This window comes from Varroa destructor, unplaced genomic scaffold (genome assembly GCF_002443255.2).
Source record: "Varroa destructor unplaced genomic scaffold, Vdes_3.0 BEIS01000002.1, whole genome shotgun sequence".
NCBI classification, from domain to species: Eukaryota; Metazoa; Arthropoda; class Arachnida; order Mesostigmata; family Varroidae; genus Varroa; species Varroa destructor.
The window spans coordinates 42966910-42990335 of NW_019211455.1; the positions used below are offsets into that span (position 1 = coordinate 42966910).

Sequence of the window (23426 nt, forward strand, 5' to 3'; positions counted from 1 at the left end):
ATGCGATTGTACAGTACTTTTGTTTTGTTTATTTATAGGGGGGAACGATACAAAGCCGAAAGGGGTTTGCGTGGCTACGGGTCCGAGTGTGCGCGTCTTACGACTCTTATAACAGTAGTACATTAAGAGACTTCAGAGTTGGAACCTATGAGGCACCCGAGGGTCGACTAAAAGAAATGACTTTTTCGAAACTGAGACACTTGCAGTATGGCCTCTAAAGGCAAGGCTTAAAAATATAGACCACGCTGATACGGGTATTATTTACTAATAAAATCGTCAGCGCGTTTTGAAGAACTGTACATGAATATACCCTGAGAATAGTCAAGCTTCGTTTCTAAAAACAAAGATTTTGACGAAGCGGACACACTGGATGAGCCCATCTTTGACGATGGTGGAGTACTGGCTGTGATTGGAAGTAAAATTCAGACGGTTATGTACTTTGTCGGGTACTTAATGAACGGAAATGTGCTTATCTATTCTTACTTTTCGCACATGTACACAAGAAGAACACAATTATTCAGGACATAAATAGAAAGAGTACTGTTAAAAAGCAACTATTGTAACAGGCTTCAAGATTTTTCGGTATTCCACTTTGCTTTTCGGTATTCCAGAACAAGTACCTGTGGAAAAAACCGTATATACATGTATATATTACGGTCGATTCGAGCATTGAACACTCAGAGCAACGAATCTGGGCATACTAGACGGCGAAAAGCTGGTTTGAATCACATATTCTCTAATAGAGAGTTCAGAAAGGAAAACTTGTTGGTGAAGCTTACCCTTCCACAAACACGAAAGTAAATCAATGATGTTACATATTTCGTTCGAAACAGAAACAAAATTATTTAGGGTGCGACGATGAGCAATCTAGAACAATAAGAAAGGCCGAATGGAGATGTGCCTTCGGTAACGTTTGTCCTTAACGTTGGTGATGGTCCAACGTTTCTTTACACGCACTGGTGCTGTCATCGAATAGGTAAGTATCGTGACCTTTTTACCATAGACAGGGTTACAAAAACCGATAGATCTGCATTTAATCTAAAGCATGAGTTCGACAGGGAAGCGAACATCCCGTTGATTCGATGAGGTTACGCCTAACGTGGACTATAGTGTATACTAATAATTATCTAACTGATCCACCTAAAGCGTTACCCGTTTACAACTATTTAGTCTGTCTATTCTATGATGAGCTACACTAATTCAGGTTACATTTACCTTAACATAAATTGTAGTTGGGTTGTAGATTTACACTTTTACGAATGATTCGGTTGCAATTGTTTTATGTCCTGCACCGTCCCGTTCGCCTGCCACTGCTGGCCGGTCATAGTAATTCTAATCAATTATATTAATTTCGAATATAATTACTCTGTAATTGTAGTTGTTTTTTATCCCTATCGATCAGGTCATTGCGCTAACTATACTAGTTCTTCGAGTAAGGTAGAAACAGTCCACTGACCTGGAATATACGTAACATTTGCAATAAGAAATAGTCACTGATTTACAGTGTCGTCATCCGTCATTGTTCAGCTAGTAAATGTTTGAACCAGAATAAACTTCCCTTCTAACAAATCCCTAGTGGCTAGTCGAACTTGCAAATTAAGGCAATACATAACGGTGTAATCAGTGATGACACAGAAGATCTCCAAACAAGTACTTCACCGTGTGATTCGTAGGTACATTGCAAGCATTGGTTAACAGGCTTCTATAATATAAGAAAAGAAAACAGTGCAACAAGAAATCTATTAAATAGGTTCAGTTTTAATCATGGCGCGTCGAAGTTAATTCTTTTATCGAGTACAAATTGCCATTTTGGCGTGCTATGGCTTGGACGACGGCCAGGTCTCTGTTTGGGAGAGACTAGGGGGCCGCTGCTTCGAGTCCCTGCAATGACACATAAATACTACATAATTCTCGTGAATATAAATAATGCTATCTAGAATCACTTGAACCGTTTGGCAGCATTATATCGAAAGGTATAGCAGATTGAGATATAGAATTTCTATGTTTTCGTGTGGAACTGCTGCAGCATTAGGCAGTCGGCCGGCCGGCCTGAAGGTCGAAATATAACGTGAGGTCGACAACGTCGAAGGAGCAATACGAGTTGACAAACATTCATACCATATCGTCTACCTTATTAGATCTTGGTTTCTATATTGGCTTGTTCAATGCAACTCATTTCTGCAATGCTTTTAACAGAATGGATCAAGAGAGACTTGGTGCCGCCGATCAACTTTTTTGTGATACTCCCGCGGTGTACACCCACGTAGTGTGTTTCGCTTGAGAAACTGGACTGTTAAATATTTACGGGTCTGCTCTTGTTAAGACTCGAAGTTGAACATGCTTTAAAATAACAGCATTTTATATATACTTTACTTGACACTGTTGCAAATGGGAGTGTCGTTTCGATTTTAGATTATCTAACGATACGGGAACGTGTCGAATCGGCTCGATCCGTACCGACTGCGATCGGTCATTTTGTTCGTTTTCTCTCGTGCGACACTATTATCATTAGTATCAATGTCTCTAATAAATAACGCAATCCCTTTGTCATTTGCGTATGCCTTATATTAAATAAGGAACAAGGGTGAACTCATAATATCTGCATGGCTGACTACTGAGACATAAAGCTTGTACAATAATTCTCCAAAAGTAATAATCGTGAACAGTGAATTTGTTTTAGGAGACAGACGATGCTAGGCGTTATCGATGTTGTTGTGCAGGCGGGAACAACTGAGAGTATGGCGCATCAAAATGCTTTTCGAGCGGCATTTTGCTCCTAAGGAAGGTCGAACCTGCTTTTAATCCACATGACTTCCTCATCGGGTCACGTTTTGGCCTTGCGTGTCATTCGTGGGGTTGATATCGAGTTCTCCAGCTCTTGCCGTTTCATTAGCAATGTCTGAAAAATTCTATGGGCATTGAGTAATGTGTTTATCCTCCCTTTTAGCTCTATACTCTGATGTTTCATGAGTCAGCTTAGCAAGCAGTAGGTGACGCTTAGGTGCTAAAGAGGGTTTTATTTTAAAATTCTATTTAATTAAAATTCTATGTGTAAAGGTTTAGATGCTAAACTGCTAAATGATCTACCATATAACTATCAGTCTTCTTAATCACCGTAACAGTCGACTGCCATCGTACCTCCCTGAACATTATTATACGTGCATTATACGCTATAAAACCTTACCTGCCTCAGTGCTGATAGTTGTGAGAGTATCCTTTTTTGATCGTTCATACAGGCCGCTTGCCCGCCTATAGCTGATTCGAACGTGGTATCTAAAGGGGTTCCGCAAGACGCTTTAGTCTGTTCTTCTACCTGATTTCTGTACCCTGTTAAGGATCCATGACTTGTCGATAAACCAATACAGTGTGTTAGGCCATTCGATGCCCGTGACTGATGTGACGCGTGGGATATGCTAAGCGTAGAAGTGTCTTCGATGAAATCGTTTTCGTTACCTTCGGCACAGCCGAATCCCCGAGCAATCGATTCGTCGCGTGTAGAGTTCAGATCATCTGAGCTGCGTCTTTGTTGGCGCAGCTTACTGAGAACGGCGGGTACTGGGGGAGATTCGGCCCTTCCTTGGGGAATGAACATCTGCGAAAGGATTATTCGGATTTAAATTCGAATTTAAACAGCTAAGCGGTGGTATATAAGAGTTAAGCCATACAGAATCAGACCCTTTGGAATCGAAGTTTATAAGTTCTACATGCAGTGTTACCGCCTGGGTTTACGTTTCCGATGGCTAGTGGTGGCCCCTTCCAGCAGCTGGAACCAACCTTGTCTCTTCCTAGACCTCTTTACAGCTTAGTAAGTTAAACAGGCAAACAAGCTGTCACTGCACCATCGTGGAGTTCCCTCCAGCGGGCAATGGATTTTCATGGTGGAGGGAAAGACCAACTTTGATTAAATTAAAATTATCGGAGGTTTAACCAAAGACCATAGCAGATAGTACAGACAGCTTGTAATAATGGGATATGTCGATAAATGCAGCCCACTAAACAGCTATAAAGCCAAAGAGAGGCCTAGCCATCCTTCGACTGGTGCTGGTGCTTACCCTTTTTTACAGTCATCTTTCAGCTGTCCTTTCATTGCTATTATTAACAAGGTTGGCAATCGACCTAAAATAGCTCTCGTTCTGTTGGAAGCTTGAAATCTAAATATTATTCTGAAATTGTAGCCTATTTTGAATTATATTATTACGTTAGTTGTGAATTGTGTTAGTACCTATTAAAAATGCGCTACTTCTATTTGTGTAACTAACTGATTGGGATTTCCATGTCTTGCGTGGAGCGGGCGCCGGCGGTGAAGACCTTTTGGGACACGTAGCCTGATCTGGTTGAGTTGGCGCAGGTCCGGGCGTTGCAGAGGCTGTCGCAGACACTTCACTACTATCTACTCCGTCATCACGAAGACCTGTTTGGAATATCGGCAAGCCAAACAGTGGCAGAAAATGAAGACAACGTGGCCTTATAGAATGTCGATAATTCAAATAGTACATACTATATAAAATGTTAATATTTTGATCGTAATCATAAAACGTTATTACAATGAACCAAATTCACATTCATTTTTGCTTCGATCGGTTCATTAAAATTACTTGTTACTGCTTAACGAGTTAGTTCTTACCCTCGGTTTTTTCTAACCAAGCTCGTCTATATGAACATACATTGACTGCGATAAATAAAACGCAAGCACGTTAAAATGCTTGGTAAAGAAATGAGGAGCTTGGTCTAAGCAATCGATCGATATTCGAAACGATTTGACGTTCATAACCTTTTCCGATAGCGCGATCAGTATTGTAACCGAGCTGATCAGGGAAGTCTGAACCTGTGGCCGTCTCATTATTGGCTATTATAGAAAAATCTGAGTCCGATGAGTAACGATCAGTGCCGTGCAGTGATGAAGCTCGCTCCCTAGAAATAGGCCGCGACAGATTGCAAAATATGAGAGCATTAAACAAAAAGAAACGCCCCGAATAAAAGTTCTTAAAGCTCAACGCAAGAGACTATACCCGTAGCGTACATACACACCAATATATATCAGTGTTGAAGTATAGTTGTCCTTTTTCCCTTCACAATCGTTCGATCTTTTTATCGATTGATTTACGTAAGACAGAAGCGTCTATGTATCCGCTCTTTCTGTTTTCCCTCATACAATTCAACTACAATTGAGCTTAAATAAGGAAGATGCCCTTCATATATCCCTCTATTTTACAACGAAGAAAAAGTATATTTTTAAACAAATGCACATTTAAAGAGAGTCATTAAAAACGGGCTACACCAACCTTTTTTTAGTTGGCGTGAGACGTCGTGACGTCAACGCTGCGGTATTATTGCCCTTCTCCTGAGCAGTGATCTTCCTCCGCGTCGACTGTTGCCACGCGCTCTGTTGGTTCATTTCGCGTTCCCAGTGCTGCTTGCGTAACTCCTACCCGTCAAATTGATATATAATTTGCAACACAGCACGAATGTGTCTAGCGGTGATTAATTTCAGTAGGCAACTCTGTGTGGACCTTTATGAACGCCCTATTGTTAAGGCAATTAATACCATGAATTTTAATTAATGTGTAGTTGTTTACCCCTCAAAGAGTGTGCATAAACGGTTGGGTAATTAGGCAAGATTAGAAGAAACTTTATTAAAAACTGTACCTGCAATTTCTTTCTGGTGTGCATATTTGGATCCCGGTCAGTGTTTTTAATATAGGCATGTTGCGGAGTGTGGACATTCCACGGAGGCCTACTTTGCGTGCCGCTCTTGTCGCCGCGATCCAGACCCCCTGTTGATGTATGACCTTTTCTACGTCTGGAAGGTCGGCCGGTTATTGGGGAACTCGGTGCCGAACTTGGCGGAGACATGTTCTAAAATTAAATATTATTGATAGATTACTATTACATTATGATATTAATTTAATCTAGTATGCACAGGCTTGAGACCGACATTATACGGCTAATAGTAAGATAAACGCACAGCTCTTTGTAGTAATGGACTTGATTGATTCTTTGTTTATAGATTTTTTTGTGTTTGCTAAAGATGTGTATGATCCGGACTTCACAAATGCTGTGTCGCAAATGCGTTGTTTCAGAGTTAACTTTTAAAACGTATTTAATGTTTTAGATTTTGCTTAATTAGGTTGCGATACCATCGCAGGAACGACGACTATAATATTAACTGAATAAACACAATTTAGTACTTTTTAACTGTTTATCTAATCTAATTTAACTAATTATCTATCGAATATGTGTCCAACTGATTCGGTAAAAATTATGCTGCTAAAAAATTCTGTTTATATAAATAAAAATGCTTTTTACGTCCTATCGTCGATCTGACGGACGAACTATCAATGAAAACTGCTACCCAAACCTTCTATACCTTTTACTCACCCGAGAAATTGTCCACTCCGTTTGAACGGCGGAATTTCGCAAGCTCTTGAGACTTTGACTTCGCTGACGCAGCCGAAACTTCGTCGGAGTGAGGACGCGATCCTCAACGTAGCCAGGTGGCGTCTGCGTGGAGAATGATTTAAGGTACGGTGCCAGGCGAGGCAGTTGGCAGCTGCACGAGCAGCTTGAATAGCTCGTGCGAGGTGGAGAAGCCATCTGTCATTCAATTTATGCATCATCGTAACATTCGGTCATCACTCAAGCAGGTAGGGTAGTGATTACTTTGTTGCCGGTCCACATCCGTGTGAGCGATAACTTTCAATGGACTAAAGCTAACTGAACGATGGAAAAGTGTGCAGAGCGGTTTTTGAAACTGACAGAAAATGCCGGTAACAACTTTTGCAGCAACAAATCGACGGACATTGCAGAGCGGTGAGGCAGCGGCGATGCGGGATGTGTGGCTGTATGTACATACGTATAACTGTACATACGTGTACATGCATAGGTACGTGCACACCTGTGTAGACAGTTCAATTAGTTGTTTTTTAATACTAAATCAGTTAATGCTGAGATCTGAGGCAAGCAATCGGTAAATGATTTAATTTATATAGTGGGCTGTTAATATGGGACGAAATAAGAAAACGTGATTTTCTAAAAATGTGACGAAAACAGGATAATAAAACCATAAAAATACATCCACCGTACACCTGTTGTTACTACATTGATAACAAATTATTAATCATTTACCATCATAAGGATGCGTATGCATATAGCATGTTGGATGCGGAAATTAGGACGATAACATACGTAGGTAAAAATTATGTTGTTCTTTTTAACATTTGTAGATCTGCTTTTTTTGCGGAACTCATAATAACTAGTAACAGTGTTAAGACTACTATACTTTTTGGGTTCCAAGATCTAACTGAAAATAATGCAACGGATGACCATAAGTTGAACAATATTAAGACCGAATGGAATAGAGGGATTCGCTTTCCTCGTGAAGGATTCTTCGAAATAGGTTATCCATTCCTTGTAAAAAAATATTACTCGAAAATAAGCCTGGTATAGCTTTCAATTGGTTTATAACTTCTAGTGAATATGACGAACCTTATAACACTTATTTAGCATCAAAGGAAATTGTTGTAGCTTCAGAAAATAGAAATGTTTGATGCTGGCATAGATGGCGGAGCGTTTTCGGTCGATTTCGCACAACTTTGCATCATTGTTATTTGAATAAATAACTTAATATTTATTATCAAAATTAATTATTATCATCATAATTAATTGTTTTTTTTGGAACTTCCACAAGGCAGTACCCATGTAGTCGCCATTTTGATTCGTGTTGTTAAGAGCTGATAAAAAAAAGTAGACGAATGCGCACAAAACAACAAGAGTACTTTTAAAAAAGGCTAATTTTAACTTCCCATATGTAGACTCACGTTTACTTACTACACCACTTGAACTTTTTGTTAATTTAAGACAGTACAGTGCATTTTCTCTTAAAAAGCACAATATCTAATTTAGCACGATTTCTTGCATCACATGACTGGTACGTCGCGAATTTTCTGTAGACAAAGAGAGCGTGAATTTCTAGATAACAAAACAGAAGGTGGGTGCCACTTTGTGTCGTACTAGTAGCCTTATTGGTCTAGTGTTTTTATTGATATTACCGGTAAGCGGGTTCGAGTTTGCACAGCTGTGCTTTTCAGATACGCGAGGAGGGTTGGGGGTGTAAGAGGGCCACTTACAGATTCGATGTATGTTTGGCATTTATGCACAAGGGGCATTTGGTGATGAAGTAGGGTCCCATTGTAGATCTCACCAGCCTGATCGACAAAGCTCGTCGAATACGTAGCTCGCATTGGAGTAGGCGCTATTGAAGCAAGTTTGATTTGCATTTTTTTTTTTGTTAGAAATTACAACCTTGGTCATAAATATTCGACTAGACGCGAATCTGCGTTTAAGTAATAACCGTTCTGTCTTGAACACCTAAGCGTCATGCACAACCCAGCGGAGTATTTGGCTAGGTCGTATCAATCAACCTATTCCCAAAGTATTTTGATTATTCAATTTATGCGAAATTATTTTAAATTTGGTAGGTGAATGTATATACTGCAATGTATTTAACCCAATAGGCAAAAGGGCCGATATCCAAAGCAACCATCTGTTAGAATCCTCTTAATATCATTGTCTCCGCATGAAGCACACTTCCTGACATCATATCTTGCCATTAAATCTAATATACTACAATATGTGAAAAAATCAAAGATTGACAAGAAGCCAAAAGCAGGAAGATTCATTTTAACGATACTGAATAGCCACGATCTTCTAGGTCACCAAAGCTTTTCCCGTGATGGTGCAATGTATACCATATATACCAGGTAAAGATAAAAACATGCGAGGTAGACTGGGTTCGAAACCGAGCGTAAACACAATTCGGTTCACGATTGTGATAGCATCCAACCGTCTGAAACAATGTTTAACTAAGGGAAGAGCACCTAAACGGAGTTATTCATCTATATTCCCAAAACTTACCAGAGGAAAACGGCGCCGCCTGGATAACGAGAGGGGCTTGAGTAGTGACAGGAGCCATCGATGAATGCTGAGGCACATAGCCAGGCATCGACTGAACGAGAGGGAAACCTTTTTCTGTTTCAGAGTTGTTTAGAGGCATAAGTGCCTGTAAAAGTTGTGGCTGCTGGGTGGGGAACTCCATAGCGTGACCATCTCCCGTTGATCTAGCCATAGCATTGATTCCATTAGGTTTTGTTGCGCTTGGCAGGTTGGATGATGCTGCCAAGAAATCCGACTGTTGACGAAGGACCGGTTCCGGCGCGGTTTGTGACGGAGACGAATTGCTATTGGCCTGCGCCATAGAAGGAGCTGAAGGTAATTTTAGCTAAAGTACGGAAATCATGAAGAAACATAGAACTTAGTTTAATAAACAGGACTAAACGAGCTAATTTATGGAATCAAGAAGTATCCATAAAGGAAACAAACTGAAATTCTTCGTGTATTATTACCAAGTACCTTTACGTATATATATATATATATATATATATATATATATATATATATATATATATATATATGTATACATATATATGTATATATAATATAGGTTTAACAGAGCGAAACAGAAGTCTTTGACAGTTTCTTGAAATGTTTTTAGTTTACATCTGTTAAAATACGATAAGAAAGTATAATGAAAAAAAAAAGATTAAAAAGGAAAGTATTTAAGTAGTAAGTTTTAAAGTTAGAAAAGAAAACTCTTGCTCTATCTTGTATATATGTATCTATATATATAAACAATAAAACATTTTTCGCGCTTACTAAAATCTGCATGCCACTAATTACGCTTTTGCTAGCAGTCTGGTTAATAGCACGTAATTAGCCTTGGCGACCGCGAGAATTTATAGAAGGGTGCCAAAAACGACTCACAATGTTTTGGACGCTGGCAGCGATTAACTCGTCCTGTGGCTCCACCCGTCCATGATGACTGGATTCAACTTCGTCAAGGTTTTGCCCTACTACCCCGGTATCATGATTTCGTCTGAGACGCATTCGCCTCGCCTGTTCGGCGGCTGCTTCAGCTTCTTTCACCTTTTCCAGAAGAATCTGTCGGGTTCGTTCTTCTGCTTCCTGGAGTCAGAGTTGTGGTTAACAACATCGGGCAATTAACTATTCCAAATAAAATCAAAACATGCTGACTCTAGTGCATGGGCAATACATGAATCTCGAGTATGTATTCATATTCGAGGGTGCGTTGGGGTAAAATTCTAATAATATCGTTCTCTCGTTTTCATAGTTGTTCCTGTGTTATGTCTACTATACGTTCTGACCTCCTTTAGCCGAATTTTCCTTTGCTCCTCTTCGTACTGTTTTCGCAGCCGCTCGCGTTCTTCTTGAAGTTTTCTTTCGGCAGCCTGAAAAGAAAGCTCGTTTTAGTCAATCAGATTATATTCAATTCAAAAAGAACTTTGTTGGGGAAAGTAGGCAAAGCACCTACCTATCTGTGGTTTGCGATAACTAGTAATCATGCAGAAACTTAATAATGAACTAAACATATGTTTAACCGAAAATACACACTGCAAATCGCTGAATCAACCTATCCTAACGCCGGTCGTTCTTTTAATTAAGCCACAATTTTTAAATCGAAATTTATATTATCATATTTATTCCTAAAACAAGAAACTTTACAGACTAGATAAGATAGACGAACTTCAGTTCAGACAACACAACGCTTACCTCGTCCTCGCGTTTAGAGCGAAGTTCCTCGGCAATTTTTCTTCGCCTTTTTTCCTCGACCTGCTGCTCGATGGCTTTTCGATACTCTGCAGCCTTTTGAACGCGTTCAATTCGAAGACTATATAAACACACATGAATAAAAACAAAAAGATTTGTCCATTCAAATTGAAACGAGAGATTTTTTCCAATTGTTCGATATCAATGATTTAGTAAACAAGTAATCTTTATTAATTTTCTACGCACAACGTTCGAAATGGTAGTGACTAATTAGATTCTGATTATTATTATTACTATTATTCTTGTTAAAAATCAAGATATCAAAGGTCAACAGCTAGATTTTTTGCCAGATAGTTTTTTTCTTTATGTGTCAGTTTGCTATATAGTCATTTCAGGCCAGTTTTCATAGCTGCGATCATCCTAAGCATTACATGGCCTTCATGTATATAAGATGGCCTTCATGTATTCATGAGCTGTATAACGCTGTATAACTAGGTTATATTTTAGTTTATCTAGCGTAATGTGAGTATTAGATGGTATGTACAATAATTAATACTCACACTACGCTGCACACATATGATTTAATAACAATAGCAAATATATCAAAAATTAAATGATGGCCTACACTTCTGGGTCGGCGACGTCGCTTGCAAAAGAACCGAGTCGTTTTTTGGCTTCGTTAGCAACGGAAAAGCGATTACCCCCTGCTTCTGAGTTTTGACGATCTGTAAAAAGGAAACACGAAAATTAGACATGACTTTGTAGCTACTGAATTCAGTTAGAAATGTATGCAATGAAAAAAACAGAGAAACAGAAATCTATTTACTAATTCTTCGAGACCCCACCGTTTGTATGCAATTACAATGTACTGAGCAAAAGATAGTGTAAATAGCGTTCGCGTTAATGGCTAGCAATGTAGATATTTTTTTGTTTAATGTACAGAAGGGTGGTTTTGGACATAAATTCATGAATCCAGGCCCACTCAAAGACTCCATAGACACCAACATCGGCAAACCATTTTGCGGCGTAAATTTCTAAACTTCATACAGATTTGTTATACTGAGCTTGGATTCTTAAATGCTGTGCTCACGTCGATTGGGCCGACGTCAGTTAGATGTGCGCAAGTAGGTATAAGTGTAGTAAATCGAATAGTTTATTTTATTGGTAAATTTGCAAGTATAAATCTGCATCAATTTGTCTAGGCTAACAAAGTCCAAAGATGTGCTTGTCTGCCTCAAGCGACGGCCCATGTATTCGGTGATGTACAATAACAATTTGTGTTTCAATACCAATTAAAATTAATAGGCGTTCCAAGCAATGATTTCTCGATGTTGAAATAGCACTTATTGTTGTAGCGGGATCTCTTTTTAGTTTTTAGTTAATCGAAAAAAAAAAAAAAAACAGGGCCACTACGATCAAGAACAAAAAGTGCACGTAGAGTCTGTAAGTGGTGCACTTTGAGCCAAAAGCTCTATTCACTAATCGATTCTTGAAGAACAGGTATTCCACTGAGTGCTTTAGGCGAAACCAAGGGCGGAATTAAATAATACTGTTTCCCTCGTCGCACAGTTGGCGAGACATTGGCCTCGGTAGCGAGAGACTGATCTTTCGAGTTCCGCCCAAAGTCTTTTTGTGTCTTCTTTTAATTTTCCATGAAAATTTTCGATACTAGTGAATTCGTTTTGTTCATTCGTATTACAGTAAACCTAACCTAACTGGCAAAATTTCTGCTTGACAATGCGTTAGTTCAAGCCCGCTTAACGACCTGTACTATATAGAATAGGTGTGATTAAATAAACATACATAGTGACATTTTTTAATAGAAAGAGTCCAATGAACAAAAGAAACTTTTTACTATTATACATGCTGCGGGAATATAATTGAAGGTCTGTGCAAAGTCAAAAAAAATTTAATTCAAGAACTACAGTCATCAGGAAAGCATAATCTATACGCATATAATGAACGTACAGTGCATATGTTCCCGATGACATCAGTCTTCAATAAGATCGGCAACTTTATTACATTTTATCATGTATCGATATTTTTTTATAAAGACTCAAACAGTATTTCGGCACGAATGAATTCAAACATGCCATCTTTTCCACGGACGATTTACGTCTAATTACAATGTACATAGGCCGCCGCGCTATGGAACGCCTGTGACCATTAGACCCTAAAAGTTGGCCAATGCGAATGTCAGTCCGTTCCATCTGTTTGTCTATTCGACAAAGGAATATTAGAGAATAAAGCACAAAATATAGCTCACAGATAGTATTTTTTTTTTTTCGGCCGACCCTCGTGTGTCTAAAGTACCTCAGAAATTTCGGCTCCGGAATCTCTCTCCGGGAGATCCTTGGACTCCGCCAGTCTGTCATGCAAACTGTCACGATGGTGGCCGATGTAGTGACAAAACTAGTATTGAAGGCCACCGTTGTAAAGGTTGCGTATTCGGTTCCGGGTATCCACGGTCAATTTTTTTTTAACACAGATAATATCATTAGCTAGAAAATAGGAAGGCACAGTACAAATCGCCGATCGCCAGTCGTGGGCAACGACTGGGTGCTTCCATCATATACGAGTCCCTTCCCAGCAACTGATCAGTGGCCATGACTTACAACTAATTTCCTAGTGCCTCTTATAGGCATGCTCACTATACATGGGCTTACCCGTGAGCTGTACGTGATTGGCATATTCCATATTGAGAATGTTCGTAGCTTTTCGATTGTAGCTGCTGTTGTCATAGGGAGAGCTGAAAGACGCCCTCTGGGGGCTAACCGCTGCAACTGGTTGAAGCCGACGACCAGCATTACGAGCACTGTCGACCATCGACGGTGGTCCCCAGGATTGCATTGCCTAGAAATAACAAAAATCGCAGAGACTCTCATAGAGACCCTAGACGATATATCGTCGTACTTCAGTATAGAACGTTGGATCATCAACGTACGAGGTCATGAAACTTAAGCTAACCCATTTAAATATAGGCATGCGTAGTACAATATATTATTATATTTATTTAATTTTTAGAGGGTATCGCAGTTTCTAGGCAAAGACTGCACGAAGATGCACTAAAAAAATTTTTCATTTGATTTTCACATTTTCGATGTCTTCGGTTATAGACGACCTTCAGACTTTTACCGAGCGCGACATTCCTAACGCGGACTGCACGAAGCAGTTACGCTCTGCATCGATAACCCAACTTTCACGTATATTTATATAGCGTACGAGAATAAAATCTACATAAGCAGCTCAGTTGACCATTAATAGAAACCCAGAATAAAGCCTTGATTACAAAGCCTTGCAGCTACCATGACGTAAGACTGTAAAATTGACCTCGATCTGAAGCCCTTCAAAGCTGAGAATTTTCGCCTAATTTGGAAAAATAACGCTACACTACAATAAGTAGTTAGCCCTGTACCTGTAACTCTAATCTCTCCCGCTCCCACTGCATTTGTTTTTGTTCCATCTTGGACAGAGGTCGGCTTATTACAGACGGTGCGTGACCGGAGCCTTGGGCCTCTTCGGGTCGAAGCCTCAGTTCTGGTTGTGACTGAGTCCGGTTTATTGAGAGGTCTTGTGGTTGATCACTGAAAACAGGTAAAGCGGAACGTATACGGCATCGTTTATACTACAACGACAGGCTCTTTTGTTACGTAACTACTAGGCCTTGTGTTACTGAAGTGAGGTAGGCAAAACGCCCACTAGTGCATACAATGCCAGTAAAGCTGATCCTTGTTTTATCTTAACGTCTATTGCCTGAAAAATAGTAAATATATGGCAAGTGGAAAAAAAAACATTTCTTAAACCTGACCAACGAGTATTTACTTTTGATTGCAGTCTTCCTGATGACGGCGAGGTTCACTATGGGCAGTGTTCCTGCTGTGGGCCTGCGGAATAAGTTGTCCTTGTGACAAAGACAGATTTCCGTTAAGAGATGTACCCAAGAAGTGCTGCAAGTCCGACTTGGACAGGCCGGAAACAAGTGAGAGTGACTGTGCGGAAGGCCCACTAGCCCAATGCTCAATCGACTCCTGAAAAAAGTTCCACCGAAAATTTTTTCATGATATAATAGAACAGTGTAGACTAAATTGCCCTGTATAGTTTAATTTTGTTAACCACAGACATCAGGTTTCTTGTATTGGCATACACGCTAGTTTTATGGAACGGCTAAGCGAAAAACGATCACGTTTTGTAGATATCCATCTTTTATCTATGAGCGCAATGAACCTATAAGAAAGAACTTTTCTAGTCCATGTAACTGCTATGCATTTGTGTGTCATCTGATTTGCTTGTGTAATACGACGTAAATGAAGACATTTTTTTTAAAAAATGCTTTGAATCACACTTTTATATTACTTTATTGCTGTTCTGTAGTTTGTGCGTATTCCGACAAAGTGCACAGATTTAACCCCAGTTTATCTCCATAAGATAATGACTATTAGCAAAAATAAAATCGGTTAAACAGCAATCTTCCAATCTCTTCTGGTATTTTTGTTCTAGCATACGCACACATTAAGCGCAATATCCTCAACTATCATCGATCCTAACAACGTTCCCAAAATAAATAGGGGATGGGCGAAGAGAAAATGGCCAATTTTACGCTCAAGGCAAGTAAATAGATAGTCACCACGTGAACGTCATTCATATTGCACTGTATATCCTCTTACCCAAAAAGAGGAGTTTCGTTTTTTAATAGGAGTTATGTAGTACGATTTTGACTCGTCTTTCCTTGAATCTCAATACGAGATCTGTGCCAGATCACTAGTTATTCATGCGGGTGCATACTCACCAGGATTGGGCTCGCATCCCGGCTGATGCGAGGTTTACCAATGGAATATCCGAGGGTAGCGAACATAGCTGTAGATTACAATCAAATAGAATTCTCTACGAATGAACAACCCTGCCCATCATCCTTTTAATCACAGCCATTTATACGTTACACAATGCCACAACACTTTATATCACCGCAAGCACATTTTAAATGACTTGTTTTTGACTAATATAATGATAGAAACACTTATACAATGGTTTATCCGCACAAAAAGCTTGCCCTTCAATACGTTATTTGTTCGTTCGTTCTTACATACTAGCACGTCAAATTCGGATCCAGAATTTCAACAACAAATCCCAGAATTCGTAAGGAAAGGCAGCGCGTACGCCTATAACAGCAGCAACCTGTCCGTTCACAGTAAATGTCCGCCCGGTTATAGCATTTGTTCGCGTTTGTGATCTTACCCGTAATCCCTGCTCCTTGGTATTAACTAAATAGTATTGTGTCTTAGATCCGGTGTGATCAAGCATTGCTTGCAACTGTCGACTCCTTCCAGCACGAAACAAAGTATGTCTATGCAACGGTCTTCGACCCATATTACGTTACAATTACGTGTTCATAAGCTTAGTAACCAATACGTCACTACTGCCTTGTGATAGGGATTCTCTAGGGAAGCAACCCTTTTAACGGAAAGCGACAACAGCAACGACAAGCTTCGTATACGGGCCACAATTCGTAAAAACATAATACATCGGGATAGCCCGTCTATTCAAGCAGCGAAGGAGGAATTCAGGGATTGGTTCCACATTTCTGGTTCTGACTCATTGCCGTCTACGGAGTACGTATTAAACATACTTTTCCAGAGTCTGGCCTATTGCCTTTATCTATACACAAGTGTTATCTATTATAACTGGTCTTCCCTCGATTCGTCGAAGTTAGTCGTAGAGCTCCCAGCGTTAAATCCGAAGCCTTTACGAATCACAAGCAACTAAACACGTTTCCGGGGAAGTACCACTTTTGCAATAAAACCTGCAGCGAGTGCAGTCGATAATCGTCATAAAATTATGACAACGGAAATTTTGACGGTCTCTAGATTCATTCAAGAGGGCAGCAACGTTTAGAGGGTCGGACGAGGGACGGGCATGTCAAAACGATGTAGGAAATTCGTTTTGACAAGGAATCATTTGCATCGAAGCTTTAAATTACCTTTTTCGTCTCTGTTTTAACGGTCCTTTAGTACAGTGATACTTGCAAAGCTTTTTTCTGCAACCGAACAATTTGTTTATTTCTTCTATTTCTGCTTTAATTAGTCTTGATAATTAAGGGTTCGCAAGACCCTTTAAATCAAGATTCAAGGCGAGATTATCAACTAATATCGCTTTACATGGCTTAACGGATGTATTTAGAAGCGTTCGATTTTGCAATGAGTTTTTTCCTATGCTGAATTTCTCATCCCTTAGCCGTTCGATTAAGAATACCCAGAGCTGTTGCTACTACGTTGGAAATATAATATTTTCGAGAAATGTAATTCGTTATTGTTAAACTTAATAATGTTTCCCAGACTGCCTCCATAGTTGAATAATGCCCCCAACGTGACACGAAAATGAATAAATATCGCTGTAAGTCGACTTACGTAGGTCAGTTAATTAGCATCAACGCGCAATTATAAAATATGCAAATTCGATGTGTAGTATCGGACTTGACCATAAACCATTTGAAGAAAGAAACTCTGTCAAAATCGTCGCCACTAACAGTATATCTTCAATCAATCGTTTCTGGTGGGTAGAGTAGCTGTTATCTAAAGCATATATCCCGAATAACGTTCTGCGGTTGACTGTGAGAGGAACCTATAAGATCTGAACTCATCAATAAGCTAAATACGTTCGACACATACTCGATGTTACCGTAAATATCGATCTCTAATAGAGATGTAAACTGCCTTATATTTTAGCTAGTTTACGAAAACGACTTTCATGTATCCGTCTCACATAACCAAGCGGAAATCCTCGTAGCAGACGACACAGATGTGCTGTGATGGGCACCTCGGGTATTTTGAGTTCAATCTGATTACCACGCACTGTACTAAATATATTATGGATGATACCCTGCCCTAGACAAGTAACTTCCGAAGCATTCGGCACTTTTATCTAAGAATACGTTATTCGCTTCATGACATCAAATATGCAAATTAACATGTGGTGATTGAGTGGATTTTTAGAATAAGCACACAACACATAACGCCGCTCAAAAAAGTACATATATAACAATATTAATATCATATACATATATGTGGTTTGTCTTGGTATTCAACGCTTGTTCAGAGATGGTCGCATCCCCGGGCGAAACTACTAACTGACCCAACTGCGAATGGCCTTAACAATGCTATGTAATAACCTTCCCTTTACGTGAACCAGTATGCTGCATTAACTGCACACATATATATTTATATACGTTAAGCCGCGATACGCTACGTGGGACGCCACGGCCGAATATTGCGACCTCATCTATGCTACATGATGATGGTGCATAGCAAAATCGGGAGCACCCATTTTTCCCTGAAGTCACCGCTAGAAGGGCAAGCAACTCCATGGTACGATGGGGGGTGTACCGTGGGGAGATACGGGAGCACCGTCGTCAAGCATAGGTGAGCACAAATCTCTGACGCCCTCTCTCAATACGAGAGGCTAATACTCTTTGCTATACAAATCCGTAAAACTCGCACTGAAAAAAAGAGGATGTCCGCAATCTCAGCTGAGCGGCTTAGATTGATAGGACACGACGTAACGAAGTTTCCGTCGACTCGTGGCAACTTTCTATACATAGTATACCGACGCACAACTTCGCCAGTATACCTAAAGGCAGAAAAGATTTCGAGGAGTCACAACAGCGTGAAATCGTTGTTTCAAACCATAGTTACTTCACGGTTTAGATCAACGAGAAGCTGCATGGCGGATAATAAAGTCGACGAAGTACGCTGCATATCTATATACAAGCGTTAATGTGCTTGAAAATCAGGCTCATCAAAACCTTCTATTGTTTGTACGTGGCCTTCTCGTAATTAGCTCAGTTTAACTTAATTTGGTCACATTAATTAACTGATAAAAGTGATCCTAACATTTCCCTAGCATTGTCTTTTATGTGGAGTCGCATATATTGTATTTTGGAGGTTTGTGAAGTACCTCGGTCTTCCTCCATTACTCACGAATCTTTGCTTCACAGCTGCCAAGGATAAAATAAAAGCTGTTCTAGGTTGATTTTCGTAATAATGCCATACACCCTAAATAAAGCACAAGATCGCTTTTGACTTCGTGCTTTAAACGTCGGACACGTGGCCGTTTTGGGAATATTAATTTAATTCAACTTCAAAAAGCTTCGGTAATAATAGTATCTTTCATACCTTATATAATATATATTCGTTGTCCTTCTTAAAAAAGCTGATAATGAATTTTACTAAACGCTGGAAGTGGATAACGGTTTCGACTAGAACTACCCTTAACAGCATATTGTAAATTCCTCTCAAAATCACAATTTCACACGTTTGCATTTTATGAATGAGGTTTAGTCAAATGCGAAGAGCTAAAAATTCGGTTAAACCTGTCGGGTCTCGAGTACTTAATCGGTAATTATATTAATTCTCGAGAAGGCAGTAATAATAAACGTCAACTCGCCGACAAACTCTTCAAGGCCTTTATTTATCTATGTAAAGGAATCCTTCACCTACCCGACCGTATCTTTATTACAATAGTATCTTTATTAAGCAAATGAAGTTTAGGAACAAACTTCTTTTGAGATCTCTGATTGAAACTAATTAGGTTTTACGTAAACATTAATTTGCAATCAACATCAATCAGTTAGGCTGTTACGGTACAATATAAAAGCGCAGCATAGAACCCTTTTACAATTGACACGGTGTCAAAGTTCTTCGTAGGTAATATAGAACTGACATGTGTTATAGTATCAATTCACTGTCACGTTAGCTTGCTTTAAACACACTCGATCCTGGGTTTGACTTCCCGGGCTTTTTAATAGGTTAGGCGGCATTTTCATGGCGTACTATGTATGGTTACCGATTTTTAATGCGGCCCTTCAAGCTGAATTGAGCCTCCATCCTCCTAAACGCATAAACTACACCGAACCATCATCTCGGCAGATTCTCTGAAAACTACTTGCGTCCACGAATTACTCCACACTAACACATATCATAAGTAGTGCTTTTATTCTGTCATCATTGGTGAAGGACAGTAATTAGTTTGCTTAATCACAATCACTGACTTCCTAAGCAATTGAAGGTATGCAATCAAATTCATTCGTCTGGTAAAAATAGCGCAAAAACAATACTTTGCTTGAGCACAATGCTGTAGGATATCTTCGAAGTCTGATGTTATCATAGCCTGACTATTATTGCTTTCAGCGGTTTGACCGTCCTTTTGATCCAAGTTGAGATGGCGTGGGTACCCTTGAGCATTTCGTGACTAGTTCCACTCATCATAAGCAACAGCTGCAGCAGTAACAATAACAACAACGGTAACTAAGGGGAACAACGAATCTAATTGTGATTCTAACACAAGTTGAACTCCCAACTCCACCACCTGCAATGGAGGTCATGTCTGGCAATTACCGCACTGCCAGTTATAAACCACTATTCGTAGTCACCCTAAAACCTTCTTCCATGTAAGATGATGTAACCCTCCTTTTCAAGCAAGCCACGGAAGACAAACCAACACGGTCGTCTATTATCTTTGATCATACAGAATAAATCTATTCTTGGGACAACCGGTAAACAACCTCAAGCAGTATTTCTAGTCATATAACTCCTTCACCTCCATCGACCACGGCTTGGTACATTCATTGCCAGAGTACAGCGTGGAACGGAACTGCTTTATCAGAGCCTACCATTAATGTACACCGAGACGATACACACGTACACACGCACCTTATTAGCTATTGCCGTTGAAATTTTAACTTAGTCAACCATTACACATGCGTGACCATTAAAGAACAAATGCGGGCGTCCTGAGTCGTTAGTATGTTCCTCAGCTACTACCAGTAGCGTACTCTCGATACAGCGATATACACTGTATAGCAAGACACGTAATTGGACCAAGTGACGTGGGGTGACATCAATCGTGTTTAACACAACCGGTACACAAATAAAAGGACGACACGGCCCTGTACAAAAAAGCGGATGCTGAGAGTGTGCTCTTGACACAAATGTACTTCTCTCTACGGTGAGCTTTTTCTATGGCTTAGTAGTGCTATTGAGTAAGTTAGCTACAGTGATGGCGCATGGCAGAGGTCCTTAACGCGTCTGCTTTCGGTACAAAGCATTCTATCGTTATTCAAATGTCAGCCTTTCCTGCCGACGGCCAATGCCCTACCTCGCCAGTGTCAACCGCCATCTGAGCCACGGGTACAGCTTCGTTCTCGAGGGGAACACTAAGGTATGGTTTAAAGCCCCAGCTGACCGGACACTCAACGTTCCTTGGCCGACTTCCGCATGTCTGTCCGTCTTTCTCCCGTGAAAATCCCTCAGACCGTCTCATTTACCCCCTGGCGCCCGACTGTGGCCTACCTATTCATCGATAGCCGGTCACGTATCCATGGAGATCTCACAGGCAACTATAAACAACGGCTGGCTTCGAATCCTGGTGATTTGGTCTATCTACCACTGCTTTTTTAATATTAGTGTTTTAGATGCATATGCATTTTAACGCCAATATATTTTCCGGTAGCAATACGATCAGTAGAAAAATATGAACTAAATAAAATTTAGATATAAACTGGAGTGGTCTGTAGTTATCCTCTACCTCGCAGTGTTCAAGGAAACCCCATAAACGCCACTGTCTGTTATCATCACCTAACACCAGCTAAACGTGCCTTACTCTTCAACTTGACGGTCACAAGTAATTCATACTATAGGAGAGAGTCCCGCCAGGCAAGTTTTCAAAAACGGCGCCATAGACGCCATTATAAGTTTTGCTATTGCTGTTGTTTCTAGTTGTGCTCTACAATGCTGTACTAATGCAGGTGTAAAGTGTAATCTCCACATGAATTTCTCATAATATTCATGTTGACAATTGCGACATTCGAATTTACTTTGATTGATTCTCGAACAAATTCAAATTGCCCGCCAAGCGGAAGTGGTGGGTTGTTGTTTTGGTCGGAAAGCTTCGTCTGCTTCCTTTTGGCAATCTTTTCTCTTGGAAGCTCGCGAACCACACGTGGAAGACTTCCAAAGGTAGTGATTTTTGTAGCTTTTCACCAATTTTTGTATGCACAACTCGTCTAAAATGGATGTGACAAAAGTATACGACCGTTCAAAGTGGATAGTGTGAAAAAAATTGTGCATTTCGTGAATTTCTCAGCCATATCTAGTAGCGTGTTTCATTTACCTGCAGCTTCCGACAGGGTTGCTTAGCGTTCCTCCTTTGCCATGCTGTCGTTATAGTACAGACAAAAATTTACTATTATATTACTATATTTTGACGGTTCTATTTGCGAAAAAGTAAAGTAAAAACAAGACACTCTCCCTGAAATATGGAGAAGTTGGATCGTAAGCAGGGTTTGGCTTACATTTCTTTTTGAATGCTGATTCGAAATCGCTTAAGGAACGGCATGGATAGCCTGTTGGCTGTTTATGCATGGCTTAACGGTGATACCGGACGTAAAACTCGAAACATAGAAGTTACGTGTACGTCCTGCAGACGTGTGCTTTATGGACCAAACCGTTAGTGAAAGCCCTGTGAGAAAACCCTAACTAATCAAACGTGCCTTTTTCGAAATTGTATAGGCACACGTTCGAAAACTGGAGTGTGCTTCACACTATGGGAACAAGCTTTATTTTGAAATGGAATTTGTTTGATGTGGCCGTACATATTGTTTCCGAGCCAGTAACAAGAGTGTGTCGATAAGCGAAACATTCTTTTAGAGTCCTTTCTCTATATATATGCGGTATATACGGTCGGACAAATTAGTACAGTGGTCTATTTCATACAGCAGTCTCTAGCTTGTTATAGTCATATATACTATATAAAGTACTGATGTGTATTTATCGAATTGTTGGTTAAAACGGTTTCTTTTTTAACCAACTTTAAGACATTACATATTAGCTTATGTAATACCTAAGGAAAATAACATTGTGTGGCTTGAATAAAGATGGTGAACGGTCGCGTACGTAAGGTATGTCGTAAAACATACTCGACTCCGCGTCGCCCCTATGAAAAGGAGCGTCTCGATCAGGAGTTAAAGCTAATCGGTCATTTCGGTCTGCGTAACAAGCGTGAGGTATGGCGTGTGAAGCTTACTTTAGCCAAGATCCGCAAGGCCGCTCGTGACCTTCTGACTAAGGATGAGAAAGATCCCAAGCGTCTATTTGAGGGTAACGCCCTCCTTCGTCGTTTAGTCCGTGTTGGTGTACTTGAAGAGTCCAAGATGAAACTCGATTACGTGCTAGGGCTTAAGCTTGAGGATTTTCTTGAGCGGCGACTCCAAACTCAGGTTAGGAACTGACAAAAACTGTTACATTGTTAAAGAGCTAGTATATAAGAAAACACGCGAGAGTCACCTTAGGAAAATGGTATATGATATTTTGATAAAAGCTAATGGACGACTAACTGAGACCACTAATGTGCGGGTTCTTTTATAGCTGATCTTTCTTGCCTGTCACGCTTTTTATTTATCCCTTCCATTCTACGCAAGGCGATAACAGTGGTATAATATATCTTGTTGTTTCATAATCGCGCTGTTTCAGTTTACACAACTACAACAAATACAGGCGTCCTTTGTTACGATGTACAGTAACTAGATGTTTGTTTATTATAGAAAGTATATGGAGTTATCATCGAATAAAATGTTAACTTCTATGAACCATTTTATTCTGTATTCTTTGAATAAGCTTTTACTCATTCTCGCAGCCGGCCGCTTATTGCCTGCTAGTGATACACGAAATTACAATTTTAGTTAATAATATTATTAATTATTATTATATATATTAATAATAATAATATATATTAATAATTAATTATAATTATTATAT

The 23426-nt window shown here is 39.8% G+C and overlaps 2 protein-coding genes across 12 annotated transcripts in view; one reads left to right on the forward strand and one right to left on the reverse strand.

The window, feature by feature from the left end:
• Positions 1–1738: 1738 nt before the first annotated feature.
• On the reverse strand, positions 1739–21256 carry LOC111245003 (uncharacterized). Of its 11 annotated transcripts, none has more exons than XM_022792688.2 (19): positions 21199–21256; positions 15410–15477; positions 14446–14651; positions 14039–14207; positions 13290–13476; positions 11249–11348; positions 10627–10744; positions 10221–10304; positions 9820–10020; positions 8914–9277; positions 8127–8251; positions 6379–6594; positions 5647–5856; positions 5283–5425; positions 4772–4911; positions 4260–4411; positions 3185–3592; positions 2793–2909; positions 1739–1881 (listed from the first exon to the last, which is right to left on the reverse strand). In XM_022792688.2, the coding sequence occupies exons 2-18, from the start codon at positions 15473–15475 to the stop codon at positions 2817–2819; spliced, it is 2982 nt and encodes a 993-aa protein (XP_022648423.1). In that variant the 5' UTR covers positions 15476–15477; positions 21199–21256; the 3' UTR covers positions 1739–1881; positions 2793–2816. The 11 variants fall into 11 exon arrangements, 10 of the variants coding, with proteins under 10 accessions (XP_022648423.1, XP_022648422.1, XP_086835293.1 ...); XM_022792687.2 differs by lacking the exon at positions 21199–21256 and adding an exon at positions 20325–20908; XM_086979167.1 differs by lacking the exons at positions 15410–15477; positions 21199–21256 and adding exons at positions 15856–19889; positions 20325–20908.
• Positions 21257–21470: 214 nt separating this feature from the next.
• Positions 21471–23426, forward strand: part of RpS9 (ribosomal protein S9) — a 2509-nt gene continuing 553 nt past the window's right edge. Inside the window, exons 1-2 of the mRNA XM_022790670.2 lie at positions 21471–21629; positions 22547–22888. Of these exons, the coding sequence (XP_022646405.2) occupies positions 22547–22888 (342 nt within the window). The 5' untranslated portion in view covers positions 21471–21629. The remainder of the gene's footprint in view (positions 21630–22546; positions 22889–23426) is intronic.